Here is a 21,723-nt window from a genome sequence, read left to right on the forward strand (position 1 = left end):
TTTTACAAATACATGTAGGATGTGAAAAAAATGAATTTATACAATCATAGACAATTTTAGATTTAAAAAGAAAAGAAAGAAAAAGAGATATCACTGTATAAATTCATTTTTTTTTCACATCCTACATGTATTATGTACATACTTACTGTGAGTAGGAACTATCTTTTTAAAAAAGATTCCATTATTTATCATTTCTATTAATTTGCTAGTCAAAGCAGTAATGGATTATAACACAATCAATAACAACTTACTGTGAGTAGGAACTATCTTTTTAAAAAAAGGATCCTACATGTATTTGTAAAATTTTGTGTTTATAAATCCCAGGCTCTGAAGACGATCTCAATAAAGATCGAAACGTTGGCATGATGAAGAAAATATAATATTAAACGTGTAAAAATAAATGAACAATACATTATAAAATATAACAGTTCATTGATATAATAATAGATAAATAATAATAATAAATAATAGATATAAAATAATTTATTTTCGTAATATTTTAGTATTGAAAATTCGTACTTTTTTCTTATAAATTTCAAATTTTCCATTCGCATTCGTGTATTTTGTTCTGATAAACTTAATTTTGTGAAATGCATATTAATTTCAAATGTCTCTAAACAGGTTTTTCGAGTTGATCCTGAATGTTAATACGGTTTTATTGCTTCAAAAGCTCATGAATAATTTTTTAAAATGATTCCTTCACTTTATGATTCCTTCCTTTAAAAGACATCAGACTTTGTTGAAATGCCGTGAAAAAACTGATAGATTTTAACATAGTCTATTATACTACCTCCTTTTTCTCCTCTCTCTTTTTCACATTCCGCCATGTTCTACAGGAATAAGAAAGACATGAATAAACTGTAAGTGCCGCGTCTTAGATCATACTTTCTGTGCCAATAGCGTTCTTCTCCTCCATGCTTTCATGCATACCAATGTCACTTATTTTTGTCTTGTTAAATTGGATAAATTCAAGCTGGAGATCAAATGATTAAATATGGTAACGTGTATAATATAATTGATATTATATAAATTTCAATATGTATTCTTCGTTCGATTTTTAAATAAAATTTTCGTAAGATAACTATGAGGATATAGACGTATTAATGTTTAAAATTATTTAATTAAAATAGAATAATTTTAAGTAAATTAAAAAGTACGGCAAGGTTAACTGGTCTAGCCAAGTGACTTGAAACTAACCTGATGCGGAAAGCTTTAGAAAGTTTATTTCTAATAAAACTGATCGCAAAAATACTTTTAAACAAATAAAAAAACTTTCTAATGTACGCAGAAGCCTCGGTTCTATCAGGCAAGTCCATCACGACAAACGTATTTGCGAAATTGATGCGATGGATCGTGGTAATTTAAAAGAAACCTTGAATTGTGTATGTTCGATGCAACCAGGAAGTTTCCTGATTTATTTATTTACTTATTTTTTGCGATGTATTTTTCATGATATGACATCATCGTATATAATGAACGTCTAGGCTAGAGCAATTTAATTCATGAAATTACCAGTAAAAAAGTTAGATTGAGAGATAGGTATGTATATGCGGGTAGATAAATAGGTGGATAAATTTTTAATTTTTTTTATTTTCCCAAAAATACATTTTTCTATATAACATGATATATACAATTATGAAATCATAATTAATTCGTAGAAAACCCCTCTGTTACAAAAATTATAATACATTCATGCATAATCACAGTACAGGTAGAAGTTTTACATGGTGAGGTAGTTTCCTATAAAATCTTATATCCTAACCTCAAATCCCTTATACACTTTTTATTTTACAGTTATTAAGGTTGCAAAACATTTTCTTCGTGTGTGTGTCTTTTATAAAACTATAGAGCTCTTGGCTTTTTTCTTAGAAATGTGAAAAGAGAAGCGACATTACCATCATAATTCCTAAAAACCATTTTTGTATTATAAGGTTTTAATTTTTTATTACACAATTTCCCCAAATGATGAGACCATAGGACATTATTCCTTGAAACAGAGAATAGTAATTTTTTTTCGCTTTTACCGACCAATATTTTTCTATATTCTGCATGAGGAAGCACAGGACAGTCTCCCAGCCGTCCAGGTCATATGTGTATGTCATGTGAGACAATAATTGTCCTCCAACCCAAGACCTTCAGGGGCTGGATTGTATCAGAAACACTGTTTTTTAGTATGACCAGTATTTCCTCATCCCTTTGCCAGATTCACGCGCATAGAATTTTTCGTAAACCACTCCGTGATGGCTTTGAAACCCCTGCCAGAGTGTGTGAAGGTGTGTTCTTGTTTTGCATCATACAGTAGGCAAGTCATTCGTAAATTGGAATAACTCCACATAAAGTATGACATCAGCCTGAACGTAGGAAATCAAATCGTTCAAATAAATGAGCGGAAAGACAGGACCAAGGAGAGAGCCCTGTGGTTCCCCATGCTTAACAATCTTCATTGACGAGATCACACCATCGGATTTTACACGTTGATATCTATCCATCCAACCAAAAACCTTTGCGGAATGTGATCACCAGAATCACCAGCAATGCTTCTAGTTTATTCAACAGAATTTTATGATTAACCTTGTCAAAATCCTTGACTTAAATAATTTTCACTGATTTTCATTAGTTCATTTACTTCCAGGAATGTATGTATAGTTTGCACTAAATTAGTTGTACTAACTTACTATCTATACAAAGATTGATAACGTGACAGATATTGAGATAGTGAGAGTGTGTGTTGTGTTGTGTGTGTGTGTGTGTGTGTGTGTGTGTGTGTGTGAGAGAGAGAGAGAGAGAGAGAGAGAGTCAGAGACAGAGAGAGAGTGAGAAAGAGAGGAGAGACAGACAGAACGAGGAAGAGTGATAGTTTCTGTGTGCTTCATAAAGAAATGCAAGAAATGCAGAGTGAGACTGTGAGTGAGAAAGAGGAAGATATTAAAAAATATTAAAAGAGAAAGATAAAAAAATAGGAAGAGAGAAGATTGAAAGAGGGTGAAAAATGTATGAAGTAGGATGAGAGAATCAGACGAACGAGAAGAGAGATAAATAATAGTTTCTGTAGGGTTGAAAGAGAGAAATGGAGTGAGATTGTCTGAAGGAAAGAGCAAGATATTAAAACAGTGTAAGAAAAAGAGAGAGAGAGAGAGAGAGAGAGAGAGAGAGAGAGAGAGACCATGGTATTAACAGAGGAACGCAGATCGATAAAGATGGGAAATATCGTATGAGCGAGATTCTATGTGAGAAACATTATGATATTTTTTAAAAAAGAGTGGAAAAGAGGGTGAGAGAAAGACATAACGTGTATTTGGTATGAAGAGAGGGATAGCATCATGAGAGTTAGAAAGAAAAAGAGAGACTGAGTAGGGGAGGGAGAGAGAGAGGGGGGAAGAAAGAAAAAGTGCGGGTGAGTTATAAGGAAAGAAAATGATAATTTTAGAGGTAAGTAAGAAGGTAAAATAAGAGAGAGAGAGAGAGAGAGAGAGAGAGAGAGAGAGAGGGAGAGAAAGAAAAAGTGCGGGTGAGTTATAAGGAAAGAAAATGATAATTTTAGAGGTCAGAAGGTAAAATAAGAGAGAGAAAGAAAGAAAAAGTGCGGGTGAGTTATAAGGAGAGAAAATGATAATGATAGAGGTAAGTAAGAAGTTAAAATAAAAGAGAAAGAGAGAGAGAGAGAGACTATAGAAGAAGAAAAGAGTGATAGAAGGATAGAAAAAGGTAGATAGTATGTACAGAGAGGGACGGAATGAGTGAGAGAGAGGGAGAGAGAAACAATAAGAATGAGAGGTAGTATAATCGAGAAATGAATTAATTAAGGTTAATATAATCGCATAAATTCGATTGATTACATGCATACCAACACACACACAATTTTAACGTATAAAAAATAATAAATATGATTATAATTGTTCCAGCTCCAAGATGAAGCTCTGGTTCGTAATCCTGCTCGGAGCCACTTTGCTCTTCGCTCACGTTTTGACAGCGGTGACTACGTCATCTACGGCAAAACCAGGATGTGAGTTCCAGCACAGACGATACATCTTTTGAATCAATGAGCATTTTTTTCCGCCAGCAAAAACCCTGCTGATCTTTTTTCCTTTCTGTCTTACACGTGCACGTGCCAGTACTGGTAATCGCTTAGCTGATTTTCAATTATAAAATTGTAATTTCACAGACTTTGTATGTAAACTGTTTGCCGAAAAACAGAATGAAGAATGAAAGAACGAAGAAAAAAAACGCTTTCGGTATTATCAAGGAAGCTATGGTAAAACGATTAGCATTTCCCTGCATGAACGTTTCCTAAAATGAAACGTCCCGCCAATTCCTGCTGACTATAATTTATCGGTTCGCCCTTGGGTTTTTTCACCGGCGTCCTTTAGATATCCTGTTAGGACTTTTCTCCCTGGCTTTTATTGCAATTTGATAAAACTGTTTTGCACTCGGGGATAAAACGAGAAGTGCATGCTCTACACCTTCGCCCTTCGTTTTATGCTTATTTAACTAACTTGTTTTTGTTTCCTTTTAGCGCAATTTATCTCCTCCTTCGACGAGATAGTCGTCGAATCGAGTCTGAGAGTGAAAGGGAAGGACAACCAAGGGAGGCAAGGAAGGACGAAACTTGTCACCGTTACTCCCAATCAGCCCTCCAATTCTACTTCAACGACAACATCTACAACCACAAAACCAAGCAAATAAATAAAGATGGTTATAAATTTATTCAGTCGTACATTTTGTCCTTGTTCATCCTATCTAATACGAAATGGAAAAATATGCAAGAGTATTTTTTTCCTCTTACTAGTACCTTAATAAGAGGGAATTTATTTACTACTTGCTCCATATGACATATTACATGGGTTTTACAATCAATGATATAATTTATGTACATTTTAAATATAATTATTAGCTTTTTATGTAAGGTTTTAATTGAAATTATTATTGAATTGATTAATTAATTGAAAGAAGTAATTTGTTCAATCAGACCACTAAATATAATAGAGATAATTATTAGCATTACACGTAAATGGCTTGAATTAACATGATTATATCTAGAATATTTTATATTAAATCAAAGTTAAATTTTTTAATAAATGAAATTTTTTTATTTTAGATGTATTAATTATAAAAATGTTGGTAGCCATTGGTCTCCTTGTAATACTATTGCACGTACCATATCGGATCCTTGTCGAACTTAGTACAGTCCAAGATAATGTGTCCCCAAGTTTGGGTTCCGCTCCATGCACATCCGGAAGGGTCATCCTCGATGATCTTCAACCTTTTTTAGGTGTGCTTAATTTTTTCCGTGACCAGAGAAATCTATGTGGTTTTATGTGAGGGTTTGATCTTTATTCTTAGACCTTTGTTGGAGAAAATGTTTTGGTGTGACTTCCGTTGTCAGTGTTCTGCCGCATAGTTGAAGTTTCTCTCTGGTTGTTCTTAGTACATGCCATATCGGTGCCAGGTTGAAAGTTAGGTCCTCGCTTCTCGATGCATCTTTTGCCTTTCGGTCCGCTTCTTCATTCCCCTGTATGCCGATGCGCGCTTTAATCCGCTTAATTGAGATTTTCCAACCTTTTCTTTCCAAACCGATTAACATTTTCCAAATGAATTGGGCTGTCTTTGTCATGCGTTTTCGGGAATTTGGCAAGTCAATAGAGGTCCTGGCTGTTTGTGATGATAACCATGGAACCCTCCACACCATTAGCTCTTTCTTGAATTCATTTAAGAACCTCTTCTGTCGCCATCAGCTCTGCCTGGTTGTTAAAGCAGTGCGACGAAAGCTTGTAATAGCCGACATGGTGTGGAACGCATCCTGTACAAAAGCGCATTCTACTTTCCCATCTATTTTGCTTCCATGAGTGTAAATGTGAATAGTATATTCGTCACTATTTTTGTTTTTGATTTCTCTTTAAGTGAAGCCATTCCTTGAAGTCTATTCTGAGGTCCCAGTTTATTTAATCATTGCTGTACCCATATGACATTTTGTATTCTTGGAATATTGCTTTGATTTTCAGGTCTACGGGCATTTCTCCCGCCAACACACGCACACAGCGTCAACGAAATCGTCATGAATCCGTGAATTACTCTTAGAAGCATTAGGCTTTGGGCACGTCTTAAATTACCAAGGTTCTTCTTCTGGAGAGCTGCTAGCCATGTACGTTAAATTGGAAAGTACAGGCCTTTTATAAATGGTAGCTGGGCTCTTGCTTGGCCCCAATATACTCGAGCAGATTTTGACAGAATGTGCACCAGTTGGTTAGTCTTGTTGTATGTACAATCAATGTACGCTTTCCAAGATAATCATTCATCAAAGATTAGATCTAAATACTTAAGTTGATGTACTACTTCCAATGTTCGCCCATCATATAAATTTTTAATTCCTGAAGTTTTCGTCGTTTCGTAATTCGGATTTCTCGAACTGAGTCAATGTAGAATATGCCGAGATCATCAGGTCGAAGTCTGTTTTGCCTGTAATTGTCAACATATAGTCATCTACAAGGGTATAGCTAATATATGGAAGAGTGCAAGAACAAAAACCTTGATGTTGAGTGAGAAGGGTGAGAAACTGACATTCAGGAGGGTGGGCAAAAAAGGAGAGTAGAAGGGGGGAGAGAAAGATTGAACGTGATAGGAGTGGGAAAGAAAAAGATATAATGAGGAAGAGAGGATTATAAGATATAAAGTACACTGGATATGTAAACTTGATCAAATTACAAAATTTATTATATGGTTTTCAGGCGACCTTTCAGCGAAGCGTTAAGGCCTTTCCTTTCTTCTTCAACTTGCCCCAACTCAATTTTAAAAAAGGTGACATTTTCCGTGTATACAGGATTTTCCGTTGTTGCATCGGCCCATAGTTTTTGTGCAACTTTGACATGACCATACTGGTGGTTTTATATCTCAAACGCCATCACTAAATAAATTAAACGACCACAGAATACCTGATTTCATTCAACCTTAAAATTTATTATAATAATTAATAATAATAATAATAAATTAATCTAATAAAATTTACAGGAAGAGTAAGCAGGATGAAAACACAAAGTGGGAAAAATCAATGAGAAAAAAGAAAAAGAGAAAGAGAAAAAAATAGAATTAAAGAGAGAGGTGTCTGCATGAGTGGGATTGTGTGTGATAAGAGTGTAAGACTGTGAAAGAAAAATTTACCGTGAGAAGGGTAAATGAGAAGGAGTAAGATAAATAATGAATGAGAAAGAAAATAAAGAGTGAGGTGCGTGAACAAGGATAAGAAAGAAATTGTTTAAGAGATAAATTTAGAGTGAGTAGAATGGCTGAAAAGAGAAAGGAAAATTGAGAGAGAGATAGAGAAAGAGAATGTCGTAGAGAGAATTCAAAAAACAAAGTTAGAGTAGGCATAGTAAGATATGTATAGAAAAAAGTAGATAGTAAAGAGATAATGATAAACACGTTAAAAATGTAGTATATTTTTCTAATTAGTTTTCCTAATATTAAAATATACTATAAAAAAGAGAAATAGATGGAAGAAAGAGGGATTGGATTAGAAAGCGTGAGGGAGAATAGGAAGGATGATTGATCCAGTTAGTAGAGAGAGAGAGAGAGAGAGAGAGAGAGAGAGAGAGAGAGAGAGAGAGAGAGAGAGAGAGAGAGAGTAAAAGTGGCATGAAATAAGCTCTAGAATCAAATTGTACAACAAAAATTTGGGATTCTCATTTAAAATAACAAAGGTAGTGTCATTTAATGTTAAATCTAATACCACCGCGCGATTCCTGGCCAAAATTAACTTGGGGTTTGTATGAGACCATTTTTTGCTAAAGTTAATCGTTTCCGAATTAAATGGGTGGACTTTATAAGTTGATACACCCTGCATATTTACATAATGATATTTGGTATTTTCAATTTTATTTTTTCCTTGCTTAGCTATTTAATATAACGAAAAAAAAAGATTAAACGCGTGAAAACATTGTCATAATAACTAATTTAAGTTGTTATTTTGTTAAATTGATGTAGATAGCGCAATTACGTTCAGAAGTGATCGGTAACGACTGTGGTCGTCTATTATTACACCTAACTACCAGCACGACATGCCATATCACTTGGCCCCCCTTATGAGATTATCTAATCTCGGGATCAAGAAGGAAATATCATTTTTCTGCCAAAACAGGATTGAAACAAAACTTAACTGTAGTACCTACTGATTTGTCAAATAAAAAATTATCTACTAGATAAACCTAGTTAAAAAATGAAAACAAGCATTAGGAAATGTTGGCGTTATTATTAATTACAACCGAACAAATAAATTGTTCTGGTTGTAATAATCAATTTAAATAATGCCCTAAAGTCAATTAGATATCATTTGTACTAAAAAAAAAATAAGGGTACCATGTCTTTAGATTATGTTTCATTTTTGTCTGGCGTTTCAACAATACCTGAATGGAAAGAGAGAGAGAGAGAGAGAGAGAGAGAGAGAGAGAGAGAGAGAGACAGACAGACAGACAGAGAGGACATAAAAGAAAGAAGGATAGAAAGGGAGGGAGAAAGAAAGAGAGAGCGAGAGATAGATTGATAGATAGAGTTAGATAGAAAGAGATAAAGAGAGTGCGTGAGAGAGAGAGAGTAGAAAGAAATTGTCTCTTATTTCTGCTTCGTTTTTCTAATATAGAAATATAAAGAGAAAAAAGAAAGAAAAAGGTGTGTTGAAAGAGAGGTTTAGAAAGTGTGGGGAAGAATGGGACGATTGAAGTCAGAGAAGAGAGAGAAAGAGCTCGAAAGAAAGAAGGATAGAAAGGGAGGGAGAAAGAAAGAAAGAGAGAGAAAGATTGATGGAGCTAAGTACATAGTGATAACGAGAGAGAGCGGGAGAGAGCGGGAGAGAGCGGGAGAGAGAGAGAGAGAGAGAGAGAGAGCAGAGAGAATATTGTCTCTTTTTTCTGCTTCGTTTTTCTAAGATAGAAATATAAAGAGAAAAGAAGAAAGAAAAGGGTGTGACGAAAGAGATGTTTATAAAGTGTGAGCAAGAAAGAAGGATAGAAACGAATTGAGAATGCAGAGAGCGAGAAATAGATTGATAGAGCTAGGTAGATAAAGAGAGTGAGAGAGAGAGAGAGAGAGAGAGAGAGAGAGAGAGAGAGAGAGAGAGCAGAGAGAATACTCCTATATTTTGTGCTTCGTTTGTCTAAGATTGAAATATAAAGAGAAAAGAAGAAAGAAAACGGTGTGAGGAAAGAGAGGTTTAGAAAGTAGAAGAGAGTGAGAAAGAGAGCGAGAGAGCTTGAAAGAAAGAAGGATAGAAAGGGAAGAAAGAATGGAACGTATGAAGAGAGTGAAAAAGAGAGAGAGACAGACAGATAGACAGACAGCCAGACAGAGACAGACAGACAGAGAGTGAGATAGATAGATAGATAGAGAATGGGCGAAATTTATAAAATGCTAATTTATATAATCTCATATAAAACCTTTTTAACCCTTTTACTTTTAGTTTTATAAGTGAACGTGCATCAATAAAAAAAACGCATTTTACACCATAAACAACTATTAATAGGCCAAAATATGCATCTAACTTTATATGTACTAAATTTTGTTAAATAATGCAACAGGTGACCTGCTAACTTAACTTCAAACTTTATTTATACAATAGGATTAATTCCTTTGGCCAGCTTAAAGATAATACGTCTTTATCGTAGCCACAGAGGCAAAAGTCCAATTCTATCCTTGAAGCTGCATAGCATAGCGTTAATATTAAATAATTATTTCAAAATATACCTGAGAATCTAATAAATGGAAATTTGAAATGGAAAACTGAAGAAAATCTAAACAAGTCTAGACAAATATTACCCTATTACCCACAATTAATAGAAATGGAATTTTTAATAGTGGTTGATAATAATGTATTATATTAGTAGATATAAGTTTTCTTTCTCATTCTGGACAAAATATTGCCATTTGTTAATAGTCACGCATTTGTTTAGCGCACGTGTCACCGAAAAAACATAGGACACAAAAGGACAGAACAGAACAACTAATACACATATGCAACAAATGAAATAATTCTTCCCAAACATAATTTTTAAATTCAATCTGCTACAATTTTCATTTGGCCAAACAAAAAAGCAACCTCACAGTTGAGATACAGAAAAAAATGATTCGAGAGTCATAGACCAGACAATATGCAGCGCGTAAAAGCTATCTAGTTTAACATTTGATAATTGTAAAAAAGTGCTAGTTGTACTTTTCGAAATAAAACGTCAAAGAAGGAATTGGGTTGAAATATTTCTGCTAATTATATCGCACTAAAACATGAAATTACAGCGATATCGGTAATGATTATTTTTGTAAATCGAGTAATTTCATATTAGAATTAAATAATTGACCAAGAGAGTTCAAAAATACGTTAGTAGAAGGAAAGATAATTCATACCAAAGACACACCATTTGCGGTTATTAAAAAATATAAAAGTTAAAGTTTTCAAGAAATGAAGAAATTATAAATGTACGTACTAAGATAGCATTTTCACGAAGATTTATAAATCCCTGCTCGTTAACATTTATAACCAGGTCTGATGACAATAGTCACAACAGACAAACATGAAATCTTTATAGTATCTGTAATCAAAATTTTATATTCGAGCTATTACAAATGTCATCTTCACAATATAAACCCTCGCATTTTAGCCTAATAGATTTTTTGTAACTTTTTCGTAATTTTACTTACAAGTTGTAAACTAGCTATTCTACGAATATCATATTTTCTAAAAACAACCAATTTGATGTTAGATTCCGTGCGCTAACCTTAACAAACAGTATACCGGAATAAAAATTCAGGTTATACAAAAAAAAGTTAATCACAATCTCAATAACTCAACTATCTGTTATACAACTACTTTGAATAAATACTTTATGCTATTATGAAAAAATTTCTATTAATTGACTATTATAGATTCAGAGTGTGATAGGTTCATTTCTTTTAAAATTTTTAATAATACTTGTGAATGGCTATCTTATTATGTAGTTTTAGTTTATTACTTTATTCACTTGAAAATATTAAATGTAAGTAGTTAGAGAAAAAAAGGACTATGTACGAGAAAGAGTAATTGAGCGTGGTTGGCAAGAATGATAAAGACTGAGGAGTTTAATGAGCGTGATACAAAGACAATGAATAATTGAAAAAGAGATAAATAGAGAGAAAGAGATATAGAGATGAAGATAGACAGAGTCATACAAAAAGAGATAGTTAGAGCCGGACAGATAAAGATGGTAGGTAGATAGGTTGAGATTAGATTGATTTATAGATAAATAGATACATAATCATAGATGATAAAAATTGAGAAAGAGGTAGATATAGATATATTAGATACATATATTGATTCTTTGTAGATAGATCGATGGATGGAGATAGAAATAGAGGTAGATAGATATAGAAATATAGAGAAATAGATAGATTTAGAAATAGAGATAGATAAAGATTGATTGAGATAAATAGTTAGATAAATAGCTTAATTAACTGGAAGCATCTGGTAACTTATACCGTATGTTTCAGTGTTCATCGAACCAGCACATAATAGGAACAGTCCTCTCTTTCACTCTCTCTCTCTCTCATTCTCACTCTCTCTCTCGCTCTCTCCTTTCTCTCTATCTCGCCCACTCTTGCTTTCTCTCTCTCTTTTTCTTTCTCTCTGTCTCTCACTCTCTCTCTTTTTCTCTTTCTATCTATCTCTTTCTCTCTCTCTCTCTCTCTCTCTTTCTCCCTCCCTTTCTATCCTTCTTTCTTTCGAGTTCTTTCTCTCTCTTCTCTGACTTCAATCGTCCCATTCTTCCCCACACTTTCTAAACCTCTCTTTCAACACACCCCCTTTTCTTTCTTTTTTTCTCTTTATATTTCTATATTAGAAAAACGAAGCAGAAATAAGAGACAATATTCTTTCTACTCTCTCTCTCTCTCACACACTCTCTTTATCTCTTTCTATCTACCTCTATCTATCAATCTATCACTCGCTCTCTCTTTCTTTCTCCCTCCGTTTCTATCCTTCTTTCTTTTAAGTTCTCTCTGTCTCTCTCTCTCATTCTCTCACTGTCTCTCTATCTATATATCTCTTTATCTCTCTCTCTCCCTCCTTCCATCCCACCGTCTCTCACTCTCTCTCTTCTTTCTCTCTATCTCGCCCACTCTTTCTTTCTCTCTCTCTCTCTTTTTCTTCCTCTCTCATTCTCTCACTTTCTTTCTATCTATCTCTTTATCTCTCTCTCACTCACTCTCTCTCTCTCTCTCTCTCTCTCTCTCTCTCTCTCTCTCGGTCTTAACCAGTTTCATCTACAGTAATCCTGAAGGTTTTGAAAATGAGTACCAATTCCAAGTTGTTATAGAAATACACGTGAAACAAAACTCCCATTCAAATTTACCAAGTCCAAGGACCGTTTTATGATATGTTGGGTTATTGTGTAAGCGCAGAAGGAAATTGGTTCGAACACCTCATTTAAATCAATCAATCAGCCAATTGTGAGTAGCAGACACAAGACAAGAATGTGCCAGAATCAATGTTAGCTGTTAATAATTTAAGTTAATAAGCAGGCGAATAAACACTCACAAGGTGAGATTATTTAGCATCAGTACGATTAATTACTATTAAGTTTACTAGGAAGCAAAAGTTCCTACGATTGAAGACACGAAAGCAAAGGTTTTTAAGAAATGAAATTTAGTAACAAAAATTCAATGACAGTTGTACGTACTGAAACGGAATTGTCCCGAGAGGAAGAGGATTTAAATGTTCCTCCTCGTAACATGCTTAACCAAGGTGTCCGTCGCAAAGACTGACAGGGCCAACGTACAAAACCCATTTTCATTCCTTTATCCTTGATTTGTTTCTCGTAATTGTATCTAATCTGAGGCGGATTTTTGCGAAACGTTCTCGCCCTTCCGATCGTACTACATCGATCTCGCATGACCTTTCGTCTAGTGGCCTACCAAGGTGGATAACCGGCGGATGTGGTAATGAGAAGTTTTTAAAATGAAGAAAACCTTGGATGCCCGCTTCCTACATGGGAGAGGGGTTTTTCTTCATATATCAGGCCCAACGGCCCAACTGTACCATATTCCAAAATGTCCAAGTTGGGAATTTTCGTTCTTCTCTTTGTGGCAATGGCCGCCGCTGGGCCTTCCCCAGGTAAAAACGACTTTTATTTTTATACAGGTCGCACCTTCAGGATATATTATTCTCAACGATTATTGTTTAGAGGAATCTTATGATTCATCTCATAAATAAATGTTGGGTTTTTCTTGCAGTCACAATAAAAGTAATACTTTTATCAAGAAACAAAAACAACACTTTAGACAACAGTACTACTACACTATCCAACTTTAATTAACATTACATACTGTCTAGTTTATAATAAAAAAAGATTGACTTTGTACATTTTTCTTTAAAACAGCAACATTAAATAAGTAGCAGTTAGTTTGAAAAATGTCATAATCATTTGTTGTGAAGAAAGGTAGTTTTTTAAGATCTATACCCACTTCATTGAAAACTTTATTGGGCTGTTGGCTTAGTAATAGAAAATAGGGTTGTAAAAAACGAAATTTTGAATTTATGTCTCCCAAAATTAAATTAAATTTATTAACAATAAGAATTTTTTTAAACTTTTGCATGCTTTATGAAAATTTGCAAGAAATTGTTCGTTGTGGTGTTGAAAATGTTGCCAAAGCAGTGTTTTATTGCTCGCAATGAATTTGGTAATGACATTTTCCTGCTTAATCAACAAATAATGAACGTGTAAACAGATAACAATAAATTTGTAATTTGCGGAAGGTGCACAAGGCGAAACTGGTTAGTAGTAATTGCAATAACGAAACTGAAGGTTTTCCCCTCCCAATTAAACAAAATCAACCAAATGTCAATATTTAACACGTTCTTGTTTAATAATGTAAAAAGTTTGAAAGTGTTTTTTTACAATATTCTTGAATTTCAGTTCTGGACCACTTTCTTGGGAAGAAGCACGGGCTGTTTGGCGGTTTTCTCGGAGGCGGTGAAGGCGGCGGGCACCACGGCGGTGGCGGCGGCGGACACCACGAAGTCGGCCACGAAGTAGGCCACGGTGGCGGTGGTGGTTCTGCAGCTGCTGCAAGTTCTGCAGCCGCTACTGGACACGGTGAAGCCCAGTCTCAATCGGCTTCGTTCTCAGTCGGCGATTTTTCAGCCAGTTTCAGCGCCAGCTCAGCAAACGGAGGCGGTCATGGAGGCGACGATAAAGCGTAAGTCATAATTTTAGAAAGTATGCTGTACTTGGTGCAGTAATTAAATAAATTAAATAGAAAACACAGTCAAGGCACAGTATGACCTACAACACTCTAAAAAATAACCTCGTTCCAAATATTTAATTTTAAACTTTTTGTGTGGTTAAAATTGCATTAATTATAAATCAAACTTAAGGTGCAAAAACTTCACAACCCGTCTAATAAGAAAAAAATTGATTTTAAAATATTACTCGAATTGTGATTGATCCCAGTTCTGTATATTCACTTTTGACACATAATACACAGAAATTTGTTGCTTTGTTATTATCATATCAGTTTTTGTTTATAGTCACAGATTATCATTTTTTTGTTACTAACAAGTGAATTTTATTTTAGGTTTGACTTCTTTGATTACTAGTCTCTTCGTCATCGATTCAAATGTAAATTGTTAATTTATTCAAATTTGTTTTTTTCTTCTCATCTAAATAAAGTTCCTTTTTTATAATCCTTTTTTTGCCTCCAGTGTATATCCTTTTTTATCCTCGACAATCTGATGAAACTTTCTATATGTTTATTGTGAATACTTTCAAAAAAATTCTTGCAACCTGAGAAAAGGTGAACGAAAAATATACAAAACATCCTTGCCTATAAAAGTAATAGAAAGTAACAGGCTCTGGTTAATAATTTAACCCTGATTGAATATAACAAAATCTTCTGGAGAGGAAGTGCACTCCATTAATGTCTATTTGGTCGGAAAACTTCCATTCGACCGTAACTGTCTAATGAACATTAGATCGAAAACAAATTATAAAAAAAATAAGAGGAACAGCTCACAAACATCCTACTATTTCTAATTATAAATGACCAAGAGATTGGAAATTGAATTATAACAACTCGTAATTAAACGGGCCGAGGAAAATTTCCTTCCAGACATAGTCATCAGAGTAATAAGAATCCCACGTCAAGCAATTTCGTCCCTACCATCAAGAATGTGGAAATGATTCGCCATTTCGGGAATTTTTAGGCAATTAAAAATGAATTATATTTATTCCTTGTGGAGATTTTAACCAAATGTAAACGAATTAAATACCTTTTCCCCTAGCTTTTAGCTAAGTAGGAACGAATTTAATTGAAAAGAAAATTACCTTGTAAAGTTTCCTGAGGAGCAAAATGGAGCCGATTCGAAGTCATCAGAAGTTCTGTGATTTTTTAAACATTTCTTTCTAAGACTCCTTAGCCCCCCTAGCATAAGTAAGTAAAGTTTGTTTTTCTTGTGACACATTTTCCAAGCATAAATTAACAAAATTTGCTTTTTGTAAGGCTTTTAACAAGCATAAACTCTCAGAATTCTCTCTCACCAGTATACAGCTTTTACCAAGTATAAATTTTAAAATATTCTATCGTGAAACTGTTACCAAGCATAAGCTACCATAATTTTCTTCTTGTGAAACATTAAACATTAAAGTATGAACCGACGGAATTATTAGAACAAATTATTAATTGCATAATTTTTTGCATAAGTAAATTTTTTTATTCTCGTGACACTTGTGCCAAGCATAAATTAACAAAATTCTCTTTTTCCACAGTTTTTACCGAGTATAAATTTTAAAATTATTCTACCGTAAAACTGTTTACAAGCATAAACTACCAAAATTTTCTTCTTGTGAAACATTAAACAAGTATGAACCGACGGAATTATTAGAACAAATTATTAATTGCATAATTTTTTGCATAAGTAAAGTTGTTTTATTCTCGTGACACTTGCCAAGCATAAATAAACAAAATTCTCTTCTTTCAAAGCTTTTAACATACATAAATTAGCGAAATTCTCTTCTTCCACAGCTTTTACCGGAGTATAAATTTTAAAAATATTCTATCGTAAAACTGTTTCCAAGCATAAACTACCAAAATTTTCTTCTTGTGAAACATTAAACAAGTATGAACCGATTGAATTATTAGAACAAACTATTAATTGCATAATTTTTTGCATAAGTAAAGTTTGTTTATTTTGTTTATTCTCGTGACACTTTTGCCAAGCATAAACTAACAAAATTCTTCTCTTGTAAAGCTTAAAAATATTCTATCGTAAAACTTTTACCAAGCGTAAACTACCAAAATTCTCTTCCTGTAAAGCTTTTAACAAGATAAACTGGAAAAAATATATTCTTGTTAAGTTTTTACCAAGTGTAAACCAACGGAATTATTAAAATAAATTATTAATTAATTAATTTTCTGCACAAGTAAATAAAGTTTGTTTTTTCTCGTGATACTTTTGTCAAGCATAAACTGACAAAAACAAATTCTTGTAAAGCTTTTACTATGTGTAAACTAACAAAATTCTCTTCTTGTAAAGCTTTTACCAAGCATAAACCAGCAAAAATGTATTCTTGCACAGCTTTTACTAAGTATGTACTTTAATCTTATTATAAAATTTTTACCAAGCATAAGCTAATAAAATAATCATCTTGTAAAGCTTTTGCCAAATACGATCTAACAAAATTATCTTTTTGTTAAGTTTTTACCAAATATAAACAAACGAAATTATTAACATAAATTACTAATCATATAATTTCTTGCACAAGTAAATATTGTTTGTCTATTTTTGTGACGCTTTTGTCAAGCATGATCGAACAAAATTATTTTCTTGTGAAACTCTTTATCAAGACATCAAGTAAATGATTTCTGACCTTGCGGTGCTTTCAATCAAGTACCATTAAATTAATTTTATTCGTTGGGGAGGTTTTAGCCAAGTTTTAAATTATCTTTTTTAAAGTTTTATTATTTATAGATATATTTTACAATTGGAAACTCACTTAATTAGGATTGTAGGAATTAGAAATAAAGAATCACGACTGATACAGCCATCCATATATATTGCCATCCAAATTCCATCCGTCCAAATATACATTAATTGAATATATTGTCGATAATCACTTTTAAAAATTAACTAAGTAAATCAAACAAAAATATAATTGAAATAAATCAATGCCGTGAAATTAAAAAATAATGGAGTTCCAGTGATGAATCAACATGAAAGAAATAAAACCCCGTCTGGATTCCCGGTCCGTAAATTCCTCGAGTAACCTGCTATCAAGTGATGCCCAATTAGCTCGGTCAAACAGTCCAAATTATGCAATCCCTTTGTTACTCACTAGTTGCTATCTTTTTTGTTATACCCAAAATGCGTGTTTAAACAAGCTGTACACCAGTACCAAATTTGCTTTCTGAATTACAAGCTGGACGTTTCTCCATTTTCAAACGATGTATGATTTTAAAATAAATAGAATGCTCAGAGTAAAACAAGTGGTATATTGTTTTTATAATTTACACCAGGCCTCCTGAAACCACGTGGGAAGAGCTGGAGGAATGAGTTTCTTGAGACACTCCATGGACTCCGACACCATGGACTCCGACCCCATGGACTCCGACCCCTTGGACTCCGACCCCATGGCTAACTCCATGGGTCACACTATGGCTCACATCATGAACTCCAACGCCATGGACACCAACACCACCATGGACCCCTACGCCACCATGTACTCCTTGATGTACTCCGTGTGTTGTAACTGTATGACCGCTAGTTATACCTCCATGGCCTGAAAATCAGTTCAGTTGATCATTAAAAACAACCATCATATCCATGCAATAATATAAATTTACTTATACAAGAAAAACACAGATACATTATTATAAAAAAAATTCTATTAGAATATTTAAAATGCAGATTCTGTTTAGAATTCCGGATGTATATTCTTTACATATAAGAACTTACATCATTTTCTATTAAGAGTTTTATTTTTAAGAATGTCTTTTAATTATCAAATTATGCCTCAAGAATAGTGTGCTCAGATTCGTACTTGCCGTCATGCTAGGGGTTCTGGGTTCAAATCTGTCCATAACCCTTGTACTTTTAGATTATTAATTTAAGTGTTAACATAAATTATAAGAACGTTGAGTGTTACTAATTAAAATGATTATTCGGTAAAGTATGATTGGATTTAATGACAAAACTAACCTAATCCAAATCCTCCGACGCCCGCACCACCCACGACAGTTGATGTAGATGCCAATGAACTTGATCCTCCGACTCCAAGTCCACCTCCGACTCCTCCTCCGAGTCCAAATCCTCCTCCGACTCCGAATCCTCCACCGACTCCAAATCCACCGCCGACTCCTCCACTTAGACCGCCCAGTCCAACACCGGACCCTGACACCAATCCAGAAGTACCTCCGACGCCTAACCCTCCTCCGACACTAAGTCCACTACTGACGCCTAGCCCTAAGCTAAAATGTCAAAAACAAATTAAAAGATTTCTTTTCAATTGGCTCGTCCTTTTATAAAAAGACAACGTACACTTTGCCCGTTCCGACGACTGAAAAACAAAAAAAATCTTATATTAGAATACTTATTAATTTGTTAACTACTTACACTACTAATAATAACCATAAATATTTAAATTTCAATATTTAATCTTGTATATTTAAAAACATCCATTGTAGAAGCACAGATACTATAAATTTAATGAATCATGCATATTTAAAAAAAAAGTTGATTCACTGGTCAATAATTCGTCATTAATATAAGCAGTACTACCTTGAAAAGCCAAAAAATTAATAGCTTCAACCAAAACGATAAATTCTCAATTTTTAATAAAGATGCTTAAATGGAAACGTCAAATGAAAAGAATCTACATTAATCAGTCCCGCCTTGAGGCGTACAGAAAAAATCAACGCGAATTATGATAATTTCTCTTTTTCTTTTCAAACAAAACCACAGGTATAAACCACAGCCATAAATAGCATAATCGAATGACATACCCGTCGGTGAAGCCGTTGCCGTGGCCAGGAGAAGACAAAAGACAGGTATCATGTCGTAGGCTGAAAAACAATTATCTTGTCTAGGCCATCCTAGCCGATTTATAAGTGACGACCATGGTGATTAGTAATGATGTCAATAACACAAATTGGGGGAAAATGCGACTAACCCCTGGGGCCTCTGGAAACGTTTCTAATCCAATTCAAATCAATACATACACTTTAATATATCATTTAAATTATATAGATATATATAGCCGATAAATAAGAAAGCAATAGCATGGAAATTTCACTTCAAAAATACTTTTTAAATATAAACTCTTACTCATGGTAAATCAACTTATTTGAATTATAATCGAACAAACTTTTGATATCGTATTTACGGAGACCGATTTAACAACTCTAAGAAACTAAGCTATACAAGAAGTCTATATTAAAATATTACAATTTATTTACAAAGGGGCTGAAATACAGATAAATGGAGATGAAGAGATGATAAATATCAAGATTGCAAGAGGTCTACGTCATGGTGATACATTTTATATGAAAATATCCAAAGTTGTTTCGGAATATTGTTAAGAAAAGGAGAGAATCTTAACAAAAAAAGAAAAGTTATACTAAATGATTATTCGGAGATCGTGAGGTGCGGTCTGGTGTGACGCAGGTTTTAGAAAAACATTTTCTTTATCGTGCCAACGTTTCGATCTTTATTGAGACCATCTTCAGTGCCTGGGATTTATAAACATTGTTTAAATTTTACAAATACATGTAGGATGTTATACTAAATGGAGAAAAACTGCAAACTGTGATGTTGTGGTTTTAACTAGAAAACAAAAGAAGGAATAAAAAATATGTTAAAAGATATAATTCCGTTTGCAAAGGATATTGGGTTAAAAACAAATTTAAAAAACCCAAAATCATAAGGATAAACAGTAATACATCCAGAATTAAAAATAAATAAATAACCAGTTGAGGAAGTTGATGAATTTGAATGTTAGGATTGATATTACACAACGAAAACAGAATGTACAAAAACAACCACTAGGAGAGTGTGCTTAAATTGGGGAATTTAGAAGAAATATGAGAAATTATCTATAGAAATCAAACTCTCAAATAGAAATAAAGACGGAACTATGAAACATTGTGGTAAAACAAAATTAACCTATGCCTGCGAAAGTTGGGGTTTAAAAAAGTAAGACATCGATAAATAAATTAAATCTGTGAAAAGAATGAAAACAAGCTTACAAAGATAAGTAGAAGTAGTAAAACGAACAGGTGGATAAGAGAACAAACTAAATTGGAAGACGCTGCGTAGGTGATTGGAAGAAAATGGAAGTAAACGACATATTGTACAAGAAAAAGATGGGAGATATATGAAGAGATTTAATAAGAAAGCGGAGCAGACCTAAAATGAAATGGGATCGAGAAATGGCAAACTGTCGGATAATGGTGAGCTACTTGGAAGAGAGTCGTATTGGACAGAGCGAAATGGAAGAGGAGATTGTGACATTATGATGAAATACTTACGTACATAAAATTTATTTATTTCTTGACACTGATTCTGATTTAAACAATAGTTAATAAAATGTCATAAAATCGCTTTCAATTTTCCTCACGGGGTTCGCTGATGAACTTGTAGTTTAGTCGATTCCAATTTTTTCGATCTGCCTATTCTCGTATTTCAGCTTCTCGCAATTTTCAGTGGGGAGTCAGAGATATAAACAGGGCGAGGACCGAAAAAGCGATGACCAAAATTACAAAACCCATGAGAAATGTCTCAACAAATTTATTTATATTATATATTTATATTATATTTATTTATATTCTTCTCTGTTCATATTCCCACATACACTGTTATCTATTCTTTGTCTAATGTCCAATTATCTAACGTTTCTTTCTCAAAAATCTTTCGATGTATCTTTTCTTTTTACAAACTGGAATGTTTTTAGGGTTTTATTAACCTTAAGCTCTCATTTTGTGGTGAGGTAAACCAGGTTCAACATTCCTGTGCTTTAAAGCATTATTCCATTCTATTGTTGCAATCATCATATAAAAACGTACAATACGTACGAAAGAAAATTATATACAAGATTGTTTACATTGTCTATACTTTTATGTATTGATTTACTTTTTATTTTTCTGCCAAAACCCTGCTCAGTTTAACGATCAAATGAACTAGGCCTAAACTACACATTTTCTTATATTTAGTTTTGTGTCGCGTTTAATGAACGTTTAACACGTTTGAAATTATGTAGCTCCCGCAAGGGCATGTTTTAGCTATTTGTTTCAATCAATTCAGTCAATGGGGTGGAATAACAAAGTTACCATGATAAGGATCAAGGGTGAAGTTCTGTTTTATTACCCCTTAAAAGTTCTCGAAAGTATAAAGTGTAACTGTAGACATTTCAATTTCGATTAAATGACTCATAAAAGGCATATCGGAAGCGGTTGAATGTCCTCTCATTGTTAAATGTCGGGTCGGTAATCACCGGAGTCATCCAGTGTGAAACAATAATTGACACAATGCTCTGTTACGTGCGGAAAGGTAAAAATACATATGTGACCTCTGGATTTGTTTTAGTTTTTACTCTATTTCTCTTTTTCTTTTTTTTCTCTCTGCCCTCCCTCTGCTCGTACGGTGGAAAACCCGCTGGGACCGGACGGACCGGAGGCGGTGCCCAAAATCATGGAGGGGGATCCTTTAAAGAAGTATTATATATC

General features: G+C 33.7%; 2 protein-coding genes across 2 annotated transcripts; one reads left to right on the forward strand and one right to left on the reverse strand.

Moving 5' to 3' along the window:
• Window positions 1–13,049: 13,049 nt before the first annotated feature.
• LOC106664997 (glycine-rich cell wall structural protein 1.8-like) lies at window positions 13,050–14,694 on the forward strand. The gene is made up of 3 exons (XM_014391112.2): window positions 13,050–13,120; window positions 13,923–14,205; window positions 14,584–14,694. Exons 1-3 carry the CDS (start codon window positions 13,057–13,059, stop codon window positions 14,603–14,605), a joined length of 369 nt encoding a protein of 122 aa, XP_014246598.1. The 5' UTR covers window positions 13,050–13,056; the 3' UTR covers window positions 14,606–14,694.
• A 2,346-nt stretch (window positions 14,695–17,040) lies between these two features.
• Window positions 17,041–19,097, reverse strand: LOC106664987 (acanthoscurrin-1-like). Its single transcript, XM_014391100.2, has 4 exons — window positions 19,006–19,097; window positions 18,542–18,560; window positions 18,203–18,471; window positions 17,041–17,783 (listed from the first exon to the last, which is right to left on the reverse strand). The coding sequence occupies exons 1-4, from the start codon at window positions 19,055–19,057 to the stop codon at window positions 17,512–17,514; spliced, it is 612 nt and encodes a 203-aa protein (XP_014246586.1). The 5' UTR covers window positions 19,058–19,097; the 3' UTR covers window positions 17,041–17,511.
• Between the last annotated feature and the right edge of the window lie 2,626 nt (window positions 19,098–21,723).

Source organism: Cimex lectularius, unplaced genomic scaffold (genome assembly GCF_000648675.2).
Source record: "Cimex lectularius strain Harlan isolate CLEC.00 unplaced genomic scaffold, Clec_2.1 scaffold172, whole genome shotgun sequence".
NCBI lineage: Eukaryota > Metazoa > Arthropoda > Insecta > Hemiptera > Cimicidae > Cimex > Cimex lectularius.

Coding starts and splice junctions, on each gene's coding strand:
- LOC106664997 (XM_014391112.2), top strand. CDS start 13,057: ATGTCCAAGTTGGGAATTTTCGTTCTTCTCTTTGTGGCAATGGCCGCC. Junction 13,121..13,922: donor CGCCGCTGGGCCTTCCCCAG/GTAAAAACGACT, acceptor CTTGAATTTCAG/TTCTGGACCACTTTCTTGGG. Junction 14,206..14,583: donor CATGGAGGCGACGATAAAGC/GTAAGTCATAAT, acceptor ATTTTATTTTAG/GTTTGACTTCTTTGATTACT.
- LOC106664987 (XM_014391100.2), bottom strand. CDS start 19,057: ATGATACCTGTCTTTTGTCTTCTCCTGGCCACGGCAACGGCTTCACCG. Junction 17,784..18,202: donor CGTCGGAGGATTTGGATTAG/GTTAGTTTTGTC, acceptor ACTGATTTTCAG/GCCATGGAGGTATAACTAGC.